The 18,389-nt window shown below is 47.0% G+C and overlaps 2 protein-coding genes and 2 non-coding genes across 7 annotated transcripts in view; all 4 read right to left on the reverse strand.

The window, feature by feature from the left end:
* Window positions 1–13,689, reverse strand: part of ift172 (intraflagellar transport 172) — a 22,266-nt gene extending 8,577 nt beyond the window's left edge. For all 4 annotated transcript variants that reach the window (XM_076013060.1, XM_076013059.1, XM_076013057.1 and 1 more), the window contains exons 1-26: window positions 13,232–13,689; window positions 12,881–13,024; window positions 12,397–12,509; window positions 12,248–12,287; window positions 12,079–12,144; window positions 11,041–11,120; window positions 10,852–10,939; window positions 10,537–10,751; window positions 10,320–10,443; window positions 10,131–10,226; window positions 9,897–10,058; window positions 9,768–9,821; window positions 9,576–9,679; window positions 9,308–9,393; window positions 8,907–9,019; window positions 7,516–7,683; window positions 7,302–7,438; window positions 6,175–6,282; window positions 5,060–5,144; window positions 4,777–4,869; window positions 4,506–4,583; window positions 4,055–4,303; window positions 3,519–3,597; window positions 3,097–3,217; window positions 2,412–2,556; window positions 290–379 (exon numbers count right to left, since the gene is read on the reverse strand). In XM_076013060.1, the coding sequence (XP_075869175.1) occupies window positions 290–379; window positions 2,412–2,556; window positions 3,097–3,217; window positions 3,519–3,597; window positions 4,055–4,303; window positions 4,506–4,583; window positions 4,777–4,869; window positions 5,060–5,144; window positions 6,175–6,282; window positions 7,302–7,438; window positions 7,516–7,683; window positions 8,907–9,019; window positions 9,308–9,393; window positions 9,576–9,679; window positions 9,768–9,821; window positions 9,897–10,058; window positions 10,131–10,226; window positions 10,320–10,443; window positions 10,537–10,751; window positions 10,852–10,939; window positions 11,041–11,120; window positions 12,079–12,144; window positions 12,248–12,287; window positions 12,397–12,509; window positions 12,881–13,024; window positions 13,232–13,270 (2,877 nt within the window). In that variant the 5' untranslated portion in view covers window positions 13,271–13,689. The remainder of the gene's footprint in view (window positions 1–289; window positions 380–2,411; window positions 2,557–3,096; window positions 3,218–3,518; window positions 3,598–4,054; window positions 4,304–4,505; window positions 4,584–4,776; window positions 4,870–5,059; window positions 5,145–6,174; window positions 6,283–7,301; window positions 7,439–7,515; window positions 7,684–8,906; window positions 9,020–9,307; window positions 9,394–9,575; window positions 9,680–9,767; window positions 9,822–9,896; window positions 10,059–10,130; window positions 10,227–10,319; window positions 10,444–10,536; window positions 10,752–10,851; window positions 10,940–11,040; window positions 11,121–12,078; window positions 12,145–12,247; window positions 12,288–12,396; window positions 12,510–12,880; window positions 13,025–13,231) is intronic.
* Window positions 11,336–11,407, reverse strand: trnaa-ugc (transfer RNA alanine (anticodon UGC)). Its single transcript has one exon. It is a non-coding gene; the product is annotated as a tRNA-Ala (tRNA).
* Window positions 13,690–14,127: 438 nt separating the features above from the next.
* On the reverse strand, window positions 14,128–14,199 carry trnaa-ugc (transfer RNA alanine (anticodon UGC)). The gene has a single exon. It is a non-coding gene; the product is annotated as a tRNA-Ala (tRNA).
* Window positions 14,200–15,802: 1,603 nt separating this feature from the next.
* dnajc5ga (DnaJ (Hsp40) homolog, subfamily C, member 5 gamma a) lies at window positions 15,803–18,134 on the reverse strand. The gene is made up of 4 exons (XM_076013064.1): window positions 17,914–18,134; window positions 16,634–16,761; window positions 16,084–16,294; window positions 15,803–16,002 (listed from the first exon to the last, which is right to left on the reverse strand). Exons 2-4 carry the CDS (start codon window positions 16,750–16,752, stop codon window positions 15,838–15,840), a joined length of 495 nt encoding a protein of 164 aa, XP_075869179.1. The 5' UTR covers window positions 16,753–16,761; window positions 17,914–18,134; the 3' UTR covers window positions 15,803–15,837.
* Between the last annotated feature and the right edge of the window lie 255 nt (window positions 18,135–18,389).

The following is an 18,389-nucleotide window of genomic DNA, read 5'->3' on the forward strand; positions in this document are numbered from 1 at the left end:
ATGCCATCTCAAAATAAAACATGTTTAAAAATAAAAGTCTATGAAAAAAAAAAGACTACTATTGGGACTTATTGGACTAAAATTCTCTCCCTCAGAATGGGCCAATCAGATCCCACAACACAAACTGGTAAAGCTGTTACGAAAATGCTGATTGGTCCAGTCACATCCGGTCAACAAAATATATAAACATGATAATCAGCAGGAAATAATTCCAATTGGAGCTTCTCAAGATGGCTCTGCTCCGTCACATTACTGGTTGAACTGGTTAAACTGGTCCCTCCGCACTGACCTTGTGAGCATCCTCCCAGCGTCCGGCGCCAGTGTACATGTCGATGGCGTCCTTGATGTGACCTCCCTTCACGTACAGCTGCTCTGCCACCTGCAGGCCGGCAGGGCACATGACAAGCACGTCGTCATTAGCAGAGATAAAAAAAATTTTTTTTAAAAATCTTGCAAAAACTCACGAGCTCCTTATCTCGAAGTTTAGAGGCTGCGCGTTTTGCAGAATTCAAGGCACTGATGTTTTGAAAGCATCATAATGGATAACAGCTGTAAACAAAGGGCTGAGTAACCTGCTGCTGTTTTGTGGTGATCTTACAGAATGTCTTAGTTTTAGGATGGTGTGGCACTGCTTCACTGGAGTCCAGGATGAGAAATAGATATTTTGGGAAATTCTGGTTTAGAAATACATCATCTGGCCAGCTGTGTGTATTTTGCCACCTGGCTGCTTGTCAGCAACTCAATCAGGCAAACAGCTGCCTGCAGGGAGCCTGACTGGTTATCCAGCGAGAATCTTCGCAGAAGCCGGTTAACTGCTCTTCATTTCCAGTTACATAACTGTGAAGGAAGACAATGTGGTGCTGATAAGATTCAATGTGCTGCACTGATTCAGTCGCAAAGTGACTCAGTGCCTGCAGGAGGAAACGAATGCTCCATCAACAGCCGGAGCGTCACTGATTTTTCAGTTTCTTCCCCCCCCCCAGATCATTCTAAGCATCTAAATCACGAGCGTCGCCGCCGTGACTCGATACTTTTCCTGCAAAGTTGGACGGCGGCGAGCTTGTTATCTTAATTGCTTTCAGTGAATTTGGCCGAGACGCAGCGCTATTTTCAGAGGCTGGCAAAGCCGCAAAGGCTCTTTGGCTCGCTGTGTACCTGCATCGCCATCATCACCATCACCATCATCATCATCATCATCTCTCTTCACTCTCTCCTTCAACTCCTAGCACATTTCTATTTTCCTTTTACCTGTATATTTTTTTTTACATTTTATTTTTTCTTTCCTTGTTTTTTATTTTTTATTATTAGCGTCTGCCGAGCGTCCAGCCTGCCCGCAGTGCCAACGAGCCGACTGAACTCTGCAGGGCGGTGAAGGTGCGACTCGCAGCTCGAAATGGAAATGCATGTGAGCGGAGCCGATGGAAAGAAAAAAAAGAAAAAAAAGGGGGAAAAAAAAACAACACTGAGAGTTCCGAAATAAACTGGTGCTGGTGTCGGAGAGACACTCGATCCCCCTCGGCAGCTCAGTCCAACACCTCCCGACTCACAACCAGCAGCGTGGAGGCACTTAGCCTGCACTGCGGTGAGCTCAGTGCTCACAAAGTAACACAAACACACCATCGACCAACAATCAGGTGCTTTTCCGTGCAGCGGCACCGAGGTGCACGGAAAGCTCTCCCAGGCCCTGGCCCCTTGTTTGCAAATGTATGGAAAAGTCCAACAAAGCAGCTGTTCTTTTTTTTTTTTTTGCAGGAGGCTGCAAACAGAGGGCTAAATGCACGTGTTTCCAGGAGAGATTTTTTTTTGGACAACGAACCGTGCGGGACTGCTGAAGGAAACTGGCGACTCAGCCATTTCTCACTGTTGCACCTCCACGTCGCTCTCACCCATGGATGTATCGTATACGAAAGAGGACTCGGGCCACAAGAAGAGAAAAAATATTACAGGAAGATTTTTATGCAAGTTTTCATTTCGAGGTTTAAGTCAAAATTTCGTGAAATTTCGTGGATAAGGTCCACTAGACTTCGCGCGCAGAGCCTTTCCACTTTACCCTCGACATTTTGACTTACTTCACGTTGACATTAATTGCAAAATTTCCATTTTATTCACAAAATTATTCACAACTTTTTGACGCCAAATTTATTCTCAAATTGAAAACTTGAAAAAAAAAATTCTATCTCAATTTATTTCTCTTCTTGTGGCCCTGATCTTCTTCCGTAATCCTAAAAGCTGGATACCAGACTGGCAATATGCCGGCTTGGCGATTTTTAACCCCAGTGGCCACTCGGGGTACTGCAGCAGATAAAATCCCAACGGCCCATTAATGCGGAAGTCCAAAAACTTTTCCTGGCGTATACGCTGTGTGAGCAACTTCCCTGAAATGAATGGGCCGCCACCTTGCAGTCTCTCACCTCGTAGTCCTGCAAGGAGGCGTAGTGCTGCGCTATCTTCACGTAGAACTTTGCCGCAGAGGAATCGTTCTGCAGCTCCAGGATGTGCACGGCTTTCTTCCACTGGCGAGCGGCGATGGCCGCCTCGATGGCTTTAAGAGAGCACCTGGAAAAATCCAATGAAAAATAAATAAAATGATTATTAATGATAAGATGGAAATAACACAGAATTTTAGCAGGCTAAATAATTTGTCTTCTTATCTAACGGGCCTGGACTGCTGACGCTGTGGCTCCGCCAGGGTTTACCTGGCAACAGAACCAGGATGAGGAGGGGTATTTTTATTTTTTTGCATTTTGTTAACAATTTAAGTTTTTTCTGTTTTGTTTGTTTTTTACTTTTCTGGCAGAGCAGGAAACCAACAGCAGAGGATTCTATTTTCAGCATCTTTTTCTCATCCACAGTCAAAATTTCAGTTTCAGATGCTTTTTCAACCTGGACTTGAAAATGAAAATTTGGATCCCTTTGGATCGTCGCTTCCTTTCCGAGTTATTTTTGGGAGAAGAATATAACCGTCTAAAGATATCTCCTCTCATCGCGCTCTCAGCCATCTTTGTCAGCCTGTTTTTTCCTTCTTTTCGTTTTTTTTTTTTTTTCTCCTCCTCTCCATCTGCCCAGATCGTCGACTCCCCCTCCCCCTCCACGCACCCGGCTTCAATGAAGTGGTTGATGGCGGCGTCCATCTGTTTCTGCTGGACCAGGTAGTCTCCCCAGGCCTCCTCCAGTTTCACCACCTCGCCGGGGAAGGCCAAGCGGGCCAGCTCCACCGCTACAGGAGGCAGGAGGGGGGACCAAGTTAGCGCACCCAACTCAACAACACGCATCCGCTGGTCACATAACACAGAGAGACTCGTAGTTTCCCTTCCTGGAATTTAATTAGTATTCCTTTTAAATAACTCATTAAAACAGCTCGACGACCCCAAACGATGAGGAGACGTAATGGTGGCAGTTTCAGAGTTTCAGAGGAGGAACTCACTGTGCAACCCTCTATATCTTGACATACACCTGGACAAACACTCTTGTGCACCCCCTGGTGGCCATGGGGGGCCAAAACCGCTGCTGAGTTTTACCTTTCCTGAAGGCGCCTCCTTTGCAGTAGCACTCCAGAGCTCTCTGGTTGTTCCTGATCTTCTCGTACAGATCTCCAGCCTGCTCTCACACACACACACACACACACACACACACAAATAAATGTTTGCAAATAAATAATAGCGCATCATGAATAACAAAATGCATTAAAATAAATATTTACTTTAAATAAAAAATATTTACACAGCCTTCTTTTATTCAGCATTTACTCTGAGTTCTGTGGGTTTTTTCCCACCACCTGTTACACAAACACACTTGGCTGCTGCAGGAGAGCGAGCGAGATCTCTCACGCGCACGCACACACAGACGCACAAAGTCAAACAGCACAATAACAGACAGATGGAGACAGACAGACTGCGGCGCTGCACAGACAGAGAAAAGCCTTGTTCAAACTCCCTCTCCTGGCAACTGTCCAGTGGAGAGGAAGAGGAGGAAGAGGAGGTGGAGGAGCCAGGAACCAGCTGGTCAACTAACTCGACTTGTTTCCCCGGGAGCAGGACCGGACCCGGCCTCTCACCCTCTCGTAGAATTCTCCCCGCAGGAGGCCGGCGGCGATGCGGCTGACGGTGTCGCTGTTGCTGCTGATCTCCGGCTGACTGATGGCCAGTCGGGCAGCTTTGGCCGGCAGTCCGGCCTTCAGGTAGAGGTTGACTGCGCCCTGGAAGTCCCCCTGGCTCTCCTTCACCTCCCCGGCCTTCTCGTCCTGGCCCGTCTCCGTCAGCCAGCGGTAGTAGTTCCTCCGCAGGGTGTCCAGCTCCGGGTGGCTCTGAGATTATTCACAGCAGGGTTGGAGGTTAGGAGAAAGGTTTGAAAGGTACCATCTCCAGACCTGGACTCCACTGATGCAACTTCACCTGCTTCATTAGCTTAAACAATCCTCGAGCTCAGCTATCTGTTCAGAGTCTTGTGCTAAAAACGCTTAGCTTCCTGCTAGAGCTGCTGCTTTGTTGGATGTCCCAAACACTCACTCTGGCTTCAGCCACGGCGATGCAGTCGTCCCACATGTGGAGCTCCTGGTACATCTCCACAGCTTCATCTATGGCGTTCTGCAGGGACAGCAGAGCACCGAGGAATTCAGGAGCATTTAGAGCAGAGAGCAGCGGTTGACTGACGGATCGACTACAGTTAGATGGCTTCACATTCAAATGAAGAAACTTTTCCCACATTCAAAGACTGAAACACAAAGCGTACACTGTGAGTTAAAGTGTGTGTGTGTGTGTGTTTGTGTGTGTGTCCAACCTGCTCCACATAGTGCATCTCAGCAAGTTTGAAGTTCTTGTCCAACATGGCCACGTGAGCCTGGACCTGGAAGTGAGCTGTTCCATCTCCTCCCTGCTCAAAACACACAGTACAGCAGAGAAAAATATCACGATGAAACCAGATCAGAGTCAGAAATCGTCACTCACACACCCACGACTGTGTTTGGTCATAGCAGGAAATGCGTTTCTGCTTCCATCCTGTAGAAGAATGAGGGAGGGGTGACAATGTGTGAAAGTGAGGCTCTGCTTGGGACAAAACCCACCGTTTCCTGTGAAACTTTGTCGGCGATCTGGTTGGTCTGGTGCAGGAAGCGTACGGTGGAGACGTCGCCCAACGCTGCAAAGCACCTGAAGAAGAAGAACAGCAGAGCAGTAGAGGTTAAACCAAAACAAAAAGAAAGAAAGAAAATCAGTTGGAGTCTGAAAAGGCAGCGAATCGTAGCCTGTTTAGACTAGGAAAAAAAAACCCTCCTGAAAGATAAATCTGAGCTTCTGCTTTAATAAGCCTTTAATTAGCCAGCAGTCTCAGTGGCTGAGGAAGGAAAAGGCACGTCGCAGCAGCGCCGGGACACTTTATTACCAACTCTGACTGAACTCTTGCATCACTTTAATGAACAAGTCATTAAAGATTTAGAAAAAAAAAAAGAAAGTTATAAAACTCTTTCTTCCCTTCCCTCATTAACATTTTGCGCATTCTAGACAAAACAGTTCCTCTTTTTTTTTTTTCCCCCAGAAATATTTAATGATTTATGCAAATCAAGCAGCGCGAGGCGAAGAGGCAACAGCGGCTGCATTATTAATGACGGCGGTTTAACGGAGGGGAAAAAAAAACAGCGTTTGAAAGAGGGAGGAAAGAGAATCCATCCATTAAAGGGGGAGGATTCTCTCCATTTAGAAAAAGAGGAAGGCGTTTTAAAACAAGAGCAAACAACAGGAGGAAATTCTCACAGTAGCTGCGTTTCCACGACCCCTGGAATTGTGCAAAACCTAAATATCGCGATAAAAAACTGCTAATAGAAACACGTGAAACTGGGAAAAAACCTCTCAAACATGGCTCAAAGCTTTTGACGCTCTCATCAGGTGGTTTTTCACACGTATCCAAATCGAGGTATCTCACAAAAGTGTCATGGTAACACTTTTGTCGCATTTACACGTCAGCGGTTGTGACCTACGGGGTCACGTGATCAGTTCACTGACCAGTGAGAATGGTGCTACGATTGGACGGAGGAGGAGATGGAATATTTTTTTAGGAAGTGATTTTTCTGTGTTTTGTTTGTTTGAACCTCTGGTGACCACACACACAGAGACGCAGACACACAAATATCAGCGCGTGTGTGTGTGTGTGTGTGTGTGTGTGTGTGTGTGTGTGTCCTCACACCTCTCTGCGATGTGCAGCTGCTGAGCCTCCAGTGCCAGTTTGCTGAGTGTCTTCCACATGGCTTCAGTCTCTGGTGACATCTCCAGAGTTTCCAGGAACGCTGTGGCTCTGGCAACACACACACACACACACACACACACACACACACACACACACACACACCCACACACACACACACACACACACCTATAATTAAATGGTAATAACATAAAAATAACAAAAACAAAGCAACAACTTTGCAGCTGCATCATGGGACCTGAAGGGCAACACACAGCTTAGAATAGAAAGAAGCTGCAGAATGAGAAACATATTTATAATTCAGATATTGGAAGTTTGTGTTTCATGCACATAACAGGGACGCGCCGATACCACGACACCAAACACGTTTCATATCTAAATTCTTCAAAATAGCCACTTTTCATAAAATTTAAAGGTAACCACATCCTCCCTAATCTGTGTATTCTTCTCTGAGATTGCAGCAGGGCAGCCGGTCTGACAGGGCGGAGCCTCTTCTGATGATTCTCACCACAAAAGACTAAGAAACGACCTCCAACAGTGACGAATAAGAACAAAAAACCCGCTGATGACAAGAATCCCCGAGATCTGAACCACCCATTTGGTGGGTTAATCACTGCAAGTTACAACACATCTGGTCTCTTGACGCGACGTTAGTGAGGAGCTGCTGCTGCTGCTGCTGCTGCTGCTGCTCCTCCAAACCGCTGAAGGTCACCGAGTGACGAGGACCAATCACGGACGCCATTGACAAATGGCAGCAGGCTGAGGAGAGGAGCGGGTCTCAGCTCTCCCAGCTGGCCGGCGGTCTGCTGGAAGCCTCTGCACCAGATGGAGTGGAAGCCAAGGGAAGGGAAGCGGCTGGATAAAGAGGACAGCTGCCCCCTTGTGTTCGCCGGCCACCCTCCACCCTCCAGAGGGAGCTGGAGGAACCGGCCCTGCTGAGCGCTGGCTGGATGGAGGCAGGAAGTGGATGGATGGAGTGGCCCGAGACCTCCCCAGACGTAATGTAGGAGGGTGAAGTTGGGGCAACCGGACTCGTTCTTGCCATCTTGTAGACATTTCACCTCTCAGTTCTGAGAAAAAAGGTTAAGAGTCCTTCACGGACTCCTTACCGGTCGTAGTCGCCGTCGTCCACGGCCGTGCCGAACTCGATGAGGCCTTCGTCCAGCGTGTAGGAGACGGTGTGCACGCCCTCCGTCACGATCACGTCCGTCTTCCCTTCGGCCCGCTCCAGGTCCACAATGTCTCCCTGACCAGGACGAATGAGAGAAAATATTGAATTAAAAAGAAAAGAAATCCACTTGTGACTTGCTGCTGGCGCCTCACCTTGATGGGGAACATGGTGACGCTCTCCGGGCTGTCGATGCTGTACCAGATGCACAGGTTCCCTCGGTTCTGGGCCACCACCACGTCGCTGCCGGGGACCCACTGCACGTACGAGCAGAAGCTGAGCAGCGTGGTCCTGGCGCCGCTCTCCAGGTCGTACAGGTGGAGCTGGGGGGGGAGGGGAGGAGTCAGGAGGAGGAAGGGGTGGAGCTTAACGTCACAGACTGAGCGTGTTAAGGCACCTTTCATCTGGCAGAGTGCTGCAAAGACCAGGGAGCAGGAAGAGGTAGCGCCAATCTCACAGTTAATAAGAGGCAAAGCAAGGAGTTTGCCCCCTGGTGGCTGGTTGCAGTACAGCTTTCCTGATTCTGACGAGCCCAGTGTCCCTCCTTTAAATGTTCAGTGTGTAATATTTGGATATAGAACAAACTGCTACATCAAGTGGTTACATTATAGACTGCAGCGCTCACCCTCTCACCCTCCCTCTACCAAGTTTGCCAGCGAACTACAGTGGCCTGCGCACACAAACCTGGACATCTCGTTCACCTTCCCCTTTGTTGGTTTATTTGAAGATGCGAGTGTTCACCCTAAATTTGAAACTCGCTGCCAGGTGACCTGGACTGTCCACACCAGCTGCCTGGTGCAAGATGGCAGTTAGCTGGGACCCTTGCTCTATGTATATTCTCATGTTTAATAAGAACCATTCTAAAGGTAGAAAAAAAAAAATACTTTTACTGTACTGTGAGTATACACTGTTATTCACATATTTATAGGCAGGAAATTAAGCTTTTACCAATATAAAAATCATAAATAGGCCAAAAAGGCCAAATATTACACACTGGACCTTTAAGTTTAAAAATCGTAGGGTTTTTTTGCGTTTTTTGTGTTCTTCCTCATCTTAAGTATAGTTTTAAAAAAAAAAAAGTTATCAATAGACTTGTAGGACTTGTACGCAGTAAAAAAAAAAAAAAAAAGAAAAAGTCAGGATTCAGCACAGAGTACGATGCTGCTGACGGGTTGCCAATTACCAGAGCTCCCGCCGTGTTTTCCCCCCGGGGCACAGACATCACACTGTACTGTCACCCCGGGGCGTCAACTGACAGCTGCTCCGGGTCGGCCTCATCCTGTCAGCAGCTTACAAAAAAACACACACACAAAAAAAAAAAAAACAGACAAAGAAAAAACAACCCAGAAAACTGTGCACTAACAAAAAAAGAATAACATGTTTTAGTATTTTCGCCTGGAGCTACAACAAACTACAAGTTTGGGAGTTGTATGTGGTTGAAGAGCGCCCTCTCCCTCGCAGAGTGGAGTTGCAGGACTGCTTTGGCGAGAGCCAGCTCAGAAGCTTGGGAAAGGAAACGGAGGAGGCGGCGATGTTCCGTTCTCACCCGCAGCTTCTTGTCCCTGAACAGCAGTTTGCGGCCGGTCTCGTTCAGCTCCAGCCAGTCGATCTTGGACTCGTGGCCGATGGTTCCCAGGTTGAATCCGCCAGCCAAGTCCACTGGAGGGGCCACAGGAACAGTTGACAGTGAGTGAAGGATATAAATAACAACGTTTACTCCAGCACGTTTACAATTGATATAAGTTTGTTGTTTAGGGTTAGAAAAAAAAAAAGCTCAGATTTTCAGATAAAATATGAATTTAAAGTTATGGAAGCATTTAAAAACCAAAAACAAGAAGGGGTGTGTATGATTCGTCCAATGATGGAAAAAATATAAAAGTGAAGTTGTTGAAGCAGACAGAGTGGATTCAAAAGATGGGAAAACTGATTTCTGTATTTCAGTCTTACCAACAGCGATGGTCTTCAGGTCGATGAGGTAGGCCAGCTTCTTGTTGTCTCCCACTCCTCTCTGCATCCTCTCGTTCAGCCGCACGCTGCACACACACACGTCAGTCAGTCAGTAGGCGGCGCTGCTGACACCTTGCGCAGGACTCTGGATATTCCCTGCAACTCCGCTGCTGCACCTCAAGATTGTGCAGAGATCAATGCCCCCATCTAGTGGAGAAAAGTTGGAACTACACCACTGCGGCAGCCGCCTGCCTGCCTGCCTGCCTACCTGATGAGGTGAGGGTTCATGAACTCAGTTCTGACTGATCCCAGGATCTCGTTGTTGCTGTACTCCACCAGGCTGAGCTCGCCGGCGTTGAAGATCATGCACACCTGAGCCAAAAGACACCAAACATGAGCAGTCCACCCACAGCAACAGGTTACTGAGCACGTGCAGACACAACTGTCCGCTGTAACTCACATTTTCATTCTCAAAGAAGAACTTCTCGTTGCCGCCCGAGCCGGGCCACGGCACCTGGCGCACAGAGAGCAGGGGTGAGACTGACAGTCGTGTTGGAGTCAGAAGGTCATGACCTCCTGAGGGTCTCACCTCGCTCAGCTTGTTGGTCAGCAGGTCCCCCAGCAGCAGAGTCTCCGAGGTGTGGGCCACCAGGTAGCGGTCTTTGCCCATGATTTTCACTTCCTCCACCTCGTAGCCGTAATAGGACTTGAGGACCACTCGGGTTCCTGTGGAGAGGTTCCTCACGATGACCTGGACAGGAGGTCAAGAGTGAGACAGGTGACAGAGGTAGAGTCCAGGCTTCCATCCTTCTGACTGGCCTACCTGGCTCAGGCCCACGTAGGTCATCTCAAACTTGTTCTTGTAGATGGTTCTGCGCAGGCAGCAGTCGAACAGCTCCACCCCCCCACACAGAGTGCCCTGGCAACGCACGGAGAGAAATCAAAGCAACTTAAATCAAACCTGCTCAGCGAAGCCCCGAGGCCAAACTGTGGTGCTGCGGGAGGCATTTACAGCGCAGAGTCGCGAGCCGTCTTTCTTCCAGGACAGGCTGGTGATGGTGTAGAGGTTGGGAATCTCTTTGGACTTGGCCTCGTCCCACACGCCCCTCCTGGGGGCCCAGTTGAACACCCGCAGCCTGCCGCAAACACCGGGGAGGACAGTGGAATCAAAGCCATCTCACACTCTTCACCCGGATTCGCCTGGAAGCTGCTGCTGCGTGGCGACTGACCGGTCGAAGCTGCCAAACACCACCGACTGGCCGCTGGGGCTGGTGGCCGCCACCGTGAACTCCTTCTCCGTGCGGTCGTGGTTGTAGTCGAAGGTCTGCAGGACGTGACCCTCCCGGCCGTAGGCCACCACCTTCTTGTCGCAACCGCCCACCATGATGCTGTTGGCGCCCCAGGCCAGGGCGTACGGGGGGCAGGGGTGGAGCAGCAGCTTGCCCTGTGGTTAGAGTGGTGGTGGTGGGGAGGGGAGTTGGGTTTTATTACGAAGACGCACAAAAAAACAAAAAACTGATGATGATCCGACAGGATGGGAATACCTGCGACTCGCCAGAACCTTCGTCGTCGAAGAAGTAGCGCACCACCGTCCCGTCAGAGTGACCCGACAGGATGCCCTTAGCAGAGACACTGAGACACAACACACAGTGAATGTAGCAGGAGACACAGAGGAAGACCTCCTAACTACGAGCTGCAGGTCTTAATTCAATAATGATGTAACAGAGATTTACTTGGACGCCAGTGAGACGACGCAGGACTCGGTGCCGTAGATGGTGGATGATTTGTTTGTCTGAGTGTTTGCCAGGCGGACCTGCAAGAAAAAAACAAACAAAAAACACCATTACCGTAAATAAAATTTCAATTAAAAATAAATTTAAATAAACAAAAATCAAATGAAAAATAAAAAACAAATACTATTTGCCATAAATGATCACAAATAATTTCATGTTGCTACGGAAAATCTCTGCTATGAAAGCCAGACTTGGGCTTTATGGAAAAGAGTGACTGAGAGCGAGAAAAGACAAGTGGAGATGCCGGGGATTGAACCCGGGGCCTCATACATGCAAAGCATGCGCTCTACCACTGAGCTACATCCCCTCGTAGGAGAAGGACTCTATTTAAAGCAGCTCTAGGTAACTTGAGCTTGCTACGAGTTTGCTACGTCAATAACGTTGTAGCAAACGTTCAACACCTCGTCTTTCATCGAGGTTACTTATTGAGTTCCATTCCATCATTTTACAATCTTATGTATTTTGCAATAGTAGTATGTCAGACTGCCTCTAAATAAACGTGTGACGTTGCCGTAAAGTGCTTCGTCCGGCGTGTCGGGTCGCACTTGAAAGTCACGCAGTGCAGTTACAGCCGGCACAGCCCCGCCTCTCGCTGCCGAGGCGGAACCATTGATCCTATTAATCCTTTATCTACCGCTTTACTGAGTTTGGAATCATACTTTTATGGTCGAAAAGTTACCTAGAGCTGCTTTAAAAGAGGCATCGCCTCTCAGTGAAACTATGGATTGTGTTCTGGGGCATTTCCTTCACAACCACATCAAATTAATTTAAAAAAATTAGATTTTTTTTTTAATGTTTATTTTTTTATATATATAAAATAAAATAAAAATACCAACAATAGTAATAAAAAAGCAACCACGGTGGGCCAAAAATATTCAAATGTCCAGTAAATGCTGTGTTGTCTTTGCCCCTTACACCCTCACAAATAATGTAAAATTGACCCAGGTGAAAAGGAGGCGAGTCGTGCTGCTGACGCACCTTTCCGTCCACCAAACCGTAAACGATGGCGTGCTCTGCAGGCCACAGCAGGCAGGTCACGGCGCTCTGGAGCACAACGGGAAAGAAAAGAATGGTGCAAAGTTTCAGAGGCGGCAGACGACAGTGATTTATGTGTCCGGTAACATTCAGTTTAACAATTTCAACTCACTGTCTGGACAAATTTGTTGCAGATGGCTTTCTTGTCCCCCCTCGGAAAAAAATAAATAAAAATCATAAACTTTTTAAATAGAAAAAACAGTTTACATTGAATGTGATTGAATTCATTAAAATACAGCGCAGGTGGGGGGGGGTCGTTACCAGTCTTCTCCAATTCTGTAGACAAAGATGATGTTGTCTGACTGGCCGATGGCGATCTTGGTGGAGTCCGGTGAGAAGGCCATGTCGTTGACCACGTAGCTCTGTTTGCCATACTGATGACACACACACACACACACGCACACACGCACACACACGCAGAGGTCATCGTCAACACATAAATGTTCTTATATGTAGTCGTGTGTTGTACTGTCACGTGTGAATAGAACGCCTTTATTAATCCCACATTGCGGAAATTTACTTAAATACAGCAACGAAAAGCAGTGCAAAGAGAATGAAAAATTATATTAATTAAAAAGTAATAAAAAAAAATTTAAAAAACATTATAATAATAACAGGGGAAAACAAGGTATTTACATGTTATGAACAGTTGGATTATTTACAGTTATGTACTTAATGAAATGTAAAGTGGTTAACAAGATGATTAATGTTGTCTTGTGCGTCCAACGGTTTCACGGTGTCGAACCTTGGAGTCCAGGGGCTTGGTGGAGAACTTGTCCCTCCTCTCACCCTGCTCGTCGTACAGCAGCACCACTCGGTCCACAGTGCACACGGCGAACTTGGTGTTGTTCGGCGCCCAAGCCATGCACGTGACCTTGGCAGCGCCATCCTAAAGGGGAAAAAATAAAAAATAAATAAAATTTAAAAAAAAAATCAAATTGTGAGAAAGGGAGGGCGGCGCAAGAGGTAGCTGTCTAGTTTTCGCTTAAAACGTAAATTAAAATAATTCGACGTTTAATTACACTCACAACTCTTATCCAGAGGCGCTCTCCAGCATCAGTTAGCACCATTGGCTAACTTCAGTACCACAACTTACCTGGGGCGTTAACAGCGTCTTCAGGTGCTTCAGCTGCATCCTCCCCAATGCTAACTGGGACCTGGTCAGTCACCTTCGCTGGGGGGCGAGAGTCGTCCGTCTTGTCCGCCTAAAATCTGTCTGAATGTGGAAATCTTGGTAAGCGCGAAGGAAAACGACGTCTACGTGATAGTCATCATGCTAAGGGGGGGAAAAAAGAAGTTCCAAGACAGCATCAGTTAGCATGGAAGGCAGCTATTGCTACAAACAAACATCTGACGGCCCCCTGTCAGTGAAACAGGAGCGAAATAGAGGTTCCTGCAACAACAAAAAAACGTTGCAGTGACGAAAGACAATTCCCGGGTTTTGTTGTGATAACATGTAAATGACGGAGCTATAAGACATTGTTCTTATTCATGATCGAGGAGCTGCGACGGCGCCTTCAGCCCTGATCTCCTTAGTTACCGCCCGCCCGTGCTGTGCTGCTTAACTCTATGGAAACGGCTGGTGGGCGTGGCCTGCGCGGAGCATTCGTAGGACCGTGGGATTGTCACCACCGAGTGTAAAATCGACGTGATTCATTTTAAAAACGCAAAGAAAAAAAAAACAAAAAACGAAAACGAGCGAGTATGTAAGTGTAACGCGTAAAAGGACAACACAGAATTTCAAAATAAATGTTCAAGCTGCCTCTGTTTATCAACACTGGTTCCAAATCTAAATTCACGATGTGGTCTATTTTTTCGGTTATGGTCGTCGTCAAGACAATATTTTAGCGAGGTGACTGATGCCTTTCGCGATATTTAAAAGAAGTGTTTAAAATGTCACGAAAATCCGATTTATGCGTTACGTGGTTAACTTAAGGGTGAAAATGTCAACACGGCAAAATAGTTCGCTTCTGAAAACGAGCAAAAGATGAGTGGAGATGCCGGGGATCGAACCCGGGGCCTCATACATGCAAAGCATGCGCTCTACCACTGAGCTACATCCCCTTCCGAGAGAAGCATCAAATTATTTTGTACTTGAAGAAAGCCATCTATGTATTTCATACGTCATACTGCGTTTATTTAACTACGTACTTACTAATAGACAGGGAATTCAAAGATTTATTTCTTATTTATTTATTTATTTATTTTTAAAGTGCGTTTTATTAAACCCCAGCTGCATGTCGTCAACCAATGACAGATATTCACTCACATAGTTTCAAAAGAAAAAAAAATGTTTCCATATACTGTCTATTGTCAATGTCAAAATTATCAACCAGAGCCTAAGAGCATAATGGTTTTGTCCACAAGAGGGTGCAAACATTATGTAACGTAAGAAGCGAGAAGTAACAAAACAAACAAAAAAAAGATTAAAATTCAGCAGTTTACCTGGATCTATAAGTCATTTGCTTTTTATCATTAAGTAGGTCAGAAGGATGACAAATGTGAAACGATGACACAGAGACATTAAAATATATTGGTAAAATGGCAACAGACCTGCATCAAACATTTTCAGCTGCATCATGAATAAAAAACAACTTTTATATAATTGCAGAGACTGTTACAGTGGTCCCATGGCTGAAGAATTTACATTAAGCGAACAAATGACAAATGTACAAATATCGACAAAATGCACAGAGAGCCGATCGAGTTTCCCGTCAGTCCTTTTCTACTTTAAATCAGCCAATTTCAGGAGGTCTCTTCCTTTGAAAGAGTCAGGAATGGATGCCATGACTTCCTCTTTTAAAATGGGGAAGATTGAGTTAATTCACGAGGCTTGTTCAAACTGCTTGTTCTTCGCCCCTCACCGCACTCTTCCTGTGCAGAATCACGGCCGAGGTGTGGACTGAGTCGCTGCTCCTTGAGCCAGCACAGAAGGTGGAGGAGTGCACAGGAAGCTCCATGAAGAGCAGGTGTCCACACTGTCTTCTGCTTGTTGTGCTGCAGGCTCGATCACCTTCAGGGCGGGAGGAGCCTAGCGTGGAGGGAATCACTGATGGGGTTTGGCTGAGTTGTGGCGTGCCGAGGCCTCCTCTGCTCCATCACACTTCTGGGGAAGGAACGGAACATCTTCAGTGTTAGGTTGTTAAAACCAGCAAAACCCGCGCAAGACGAAAAAATGACGCAAAAGTGGAAACAAGGGTTCGACATTGCAGAAGCAATAAAGAGGTCAAGTTTTCATTCAGTCAAAAAACAAAACAAAAACAAAACAGTGAAGTAATGACATGCATGGTTTGGGTTGGGGTGGGTACACTTTAGGTCTTGGTCCATCAGCTGCAGTGGTTTGGGCATGAGCTGGGGAATAGGTTTGCCTTCAGTGCTCCCTAGAACCAGATTAGATGTGGGCTGGTTTGGGATTATTGCTCGACCGGCTGGATTGGAGCATTTAAAAAAAACAAAAAACAACACACATGCAACATGCAACAGGAGATACTGGAGAAAAACATGAAGCTGCCAAACAGTCAAAATTATCGTTGCTATGATTTGTTCCACATTCTGATGGATAACCAGGCTGCTGCCTTCAAACCATTCTGACATGAACTTGACCCGAATGTTCGAAAAAAAAAAAACACACGGTGGGTTGCATATTAGAGCTGCCTGTGATACCCTGTTAGCAGAAGGAGGCAGCGAAACCCGACTCTCACCTCAGTCCAGCTCCAGCTGCACCCACAGTTCGTCGGGGTCGTCCTCCTGGAAGCTCTCCTCGCACTCCTCGGGTATTTTACACTTCCCGCAGCACAGGCAGCAGCAGCGGCAGCAGCAGAAGCAGCAGCAGTAGCACGTCAACAGCGTGCAGCACACAACCAGACCCTGCAGAGCCAAAACAGGAAACGTCAAGCGTGGATAAAAGTCATAAAAGTAGATGGAGAACTGTGCGCTGCGAGCACAAACCTTGAACCACCACTTGGACAAGAGGGAGATGCTGTAGTTGTCGTCATCGAACTGCTCCGACAGGTAGAGGCCCATGGAGCCGATCTCATCGTAGACCCTCCTCTTGCCCTCGTCGTTCAGTATGGAGTTGGCCCGGTTGATCTCCTTGAACTTCTCCACCGCCTCGGGGTTGTCCGGGTTCTTGTCTGGGTGGTACCTCAATGCCAGCTTCCTGATGGCGGCGAGAAGAAGACGAGTGCAAGATGTGACCAGGGGCAGAGAAGAAGAGATGTTTAAAACTCAGAAAAACTCCCCCAAAAAATGCCTTTTACGTGGGGTTGCGATGGGCAATAAGAGGGGAACATTTTGTGCGAAGCTAACCCTCAATATATTGAACCCTGTGGTTGAATTTATAGACAGAAAACCTGATGGAAGCGACGACAGGAAGTGCCTCTAAACCGACACCCACATCAGACGGTGACGTCCGATATGACCAATTTTTGGATGGATGTGAACCACTTTGAAAACATCTCAAGCCAAACATACATTCTGAACCCGACGACTGACTCACCTGTACGCTTTCTTGATGTCTGCAGCCGTGGCTCCTTTCTCCAGACCCAGCACCTTGTATAGGCTCTCCCCAGCCGCCGACATCTTCCTCTGCGCGGCTCTGCTGTTGGCGTCAGCCATGGCTCACCTCTGGAAAATAAAGCATTGGGGTTCAAGGGAGACACACGCAATGGAACGTTTGTTTCAGCCCGTGTCCATGTTACTGCAATTTAAAAGGCTCTCGGCGTTTGAGCAGATTTGTTTGCTCTTTGGTTTGGGGTGCACCAGTAATATCTATGAAATGAAAACCACTGCAATATATTGGAGTTAAGGCTTTGGATCACAGTGTATCCTGGGATTGCACTTGAACTGTGGCTATTGGACGGAGACAGACACACACACACACACACACACAGTGATTCAGACATACAAATACTGCTGTGCGGTTCGTTGATTAAAGAAGATTACGTTTTGCTGATCTCACAGATTACCCGTGCGACTCTGTGCGCTGGTCAGACTGCATAACCAGACGACTGTGCTCACACACGCATGCACAAAGCACACCAAAGAACGCACACACACACACACACACACAGAGCTAAAAATTGTCAGAGATCACATCTGACGTCAGCCTCTAACCCGGACAAAATGCAGCTGGAAATCCAGGGAGTCCGACAGCAGCAGCCTGACATATTTCATGGCCGAACAACTGGGGCAGGTTTAGAGACAAACCAGAGCAGGGGCAGTTCCAGGCAGAGGGACTCAGAGTGACCTCGATACAGGCGACAAAGCCAAACATGCATTAATTTGAAATTTTCACAAAAAGCACCTGCTTCGCAAATCTTTTTTTTTTGTTTTTGTTTTTTTGCGCTTGTTGTCGTGAGAATTTAAAGTAAAATTATTTTTCTTTGAAAAGGCCTATCAAAATACTCACACAAAAATAAATAGTCATTAAATTGAGTTTGTTTTTTGTTTTTTTTAATCAGCTAGACAGTTGACTTTATATGACGTCTTCTGTCTTCTCTTACTGTCCATATCAACACCAAGACAAGGTCAATGAGATAAACAGCTGCTGTCTTATTTTATTAAAAAATTCTCTGTTATTGAAAACAATATATTTTCAAGGTGTAGGAAGCGTTGTAAGAACCCTCAGCAGCTAAGAAAAAAAGAAAGGGAAAAAAAAGAAAAAATAATGGCTGAACCAGAACAAATTCTGGGTTTGTAAAGTATTGGCGAATCTACCGTGCACATAACATTCAGAACCAGCACCAATAAACGCTTCTGACGGTCAATGTTTCTTACCTTGTGCAATCTGAACACTGAATATTCCGCTGTGCAACTACCCGGAAATCGGACACATCCCGGTCCAGCGTCTCTCATCTCCATTTGAAAGACCGTCTTGAGTCACCGGCTCGACGGCACGGCGGTGACAGCCGACCGGCTCCCACCAGTGGCACGGAGACTTCTGTGACCCCGCCCAACAGCGGTAGACGCGGCGCTCGAGAACAGGACCGAACTCTCCGTCCGACTTCCGGCGCAATAAAGTCAAAAGTAGTTCTGAGTTCAAAGCCGATATTCTACATTTTACAGAACGCCGTAAAACGGAAAGACAACGTCTCGTGAAAAGCAGTGTTAGGTCAACGAAAAGTTGAAAGACGTTTGTGCTCGTTCTCGCTGCGCACGTGTCGACCTGCGCGTCACCAGGGAAGCCGGATTCAGCGTAACACCTACAGCTTCTTCGCGCCTTTCTGGGATCCGGGTTTTGATTGAACGGTCGC

Source organism: Nelusetta ayraudi, unplaced genomic scaffold (genome assembly GCF_046127955.1).
Source record: "Nelusetta ayraudi isolate G7.1 ecotype Tasmania unplaced genomic scaffold, CSIRO-AGI_Nayr_v1 ptg000140l, whole genome shotgun sequence".
Classification (NCBI taxonomy): Eukaryota; Metazoa; Chordata; class Actinopteri; order Tetraodontiformes; family Monacanthidae; genus Nelusetta; species Nelusetta ayraudi.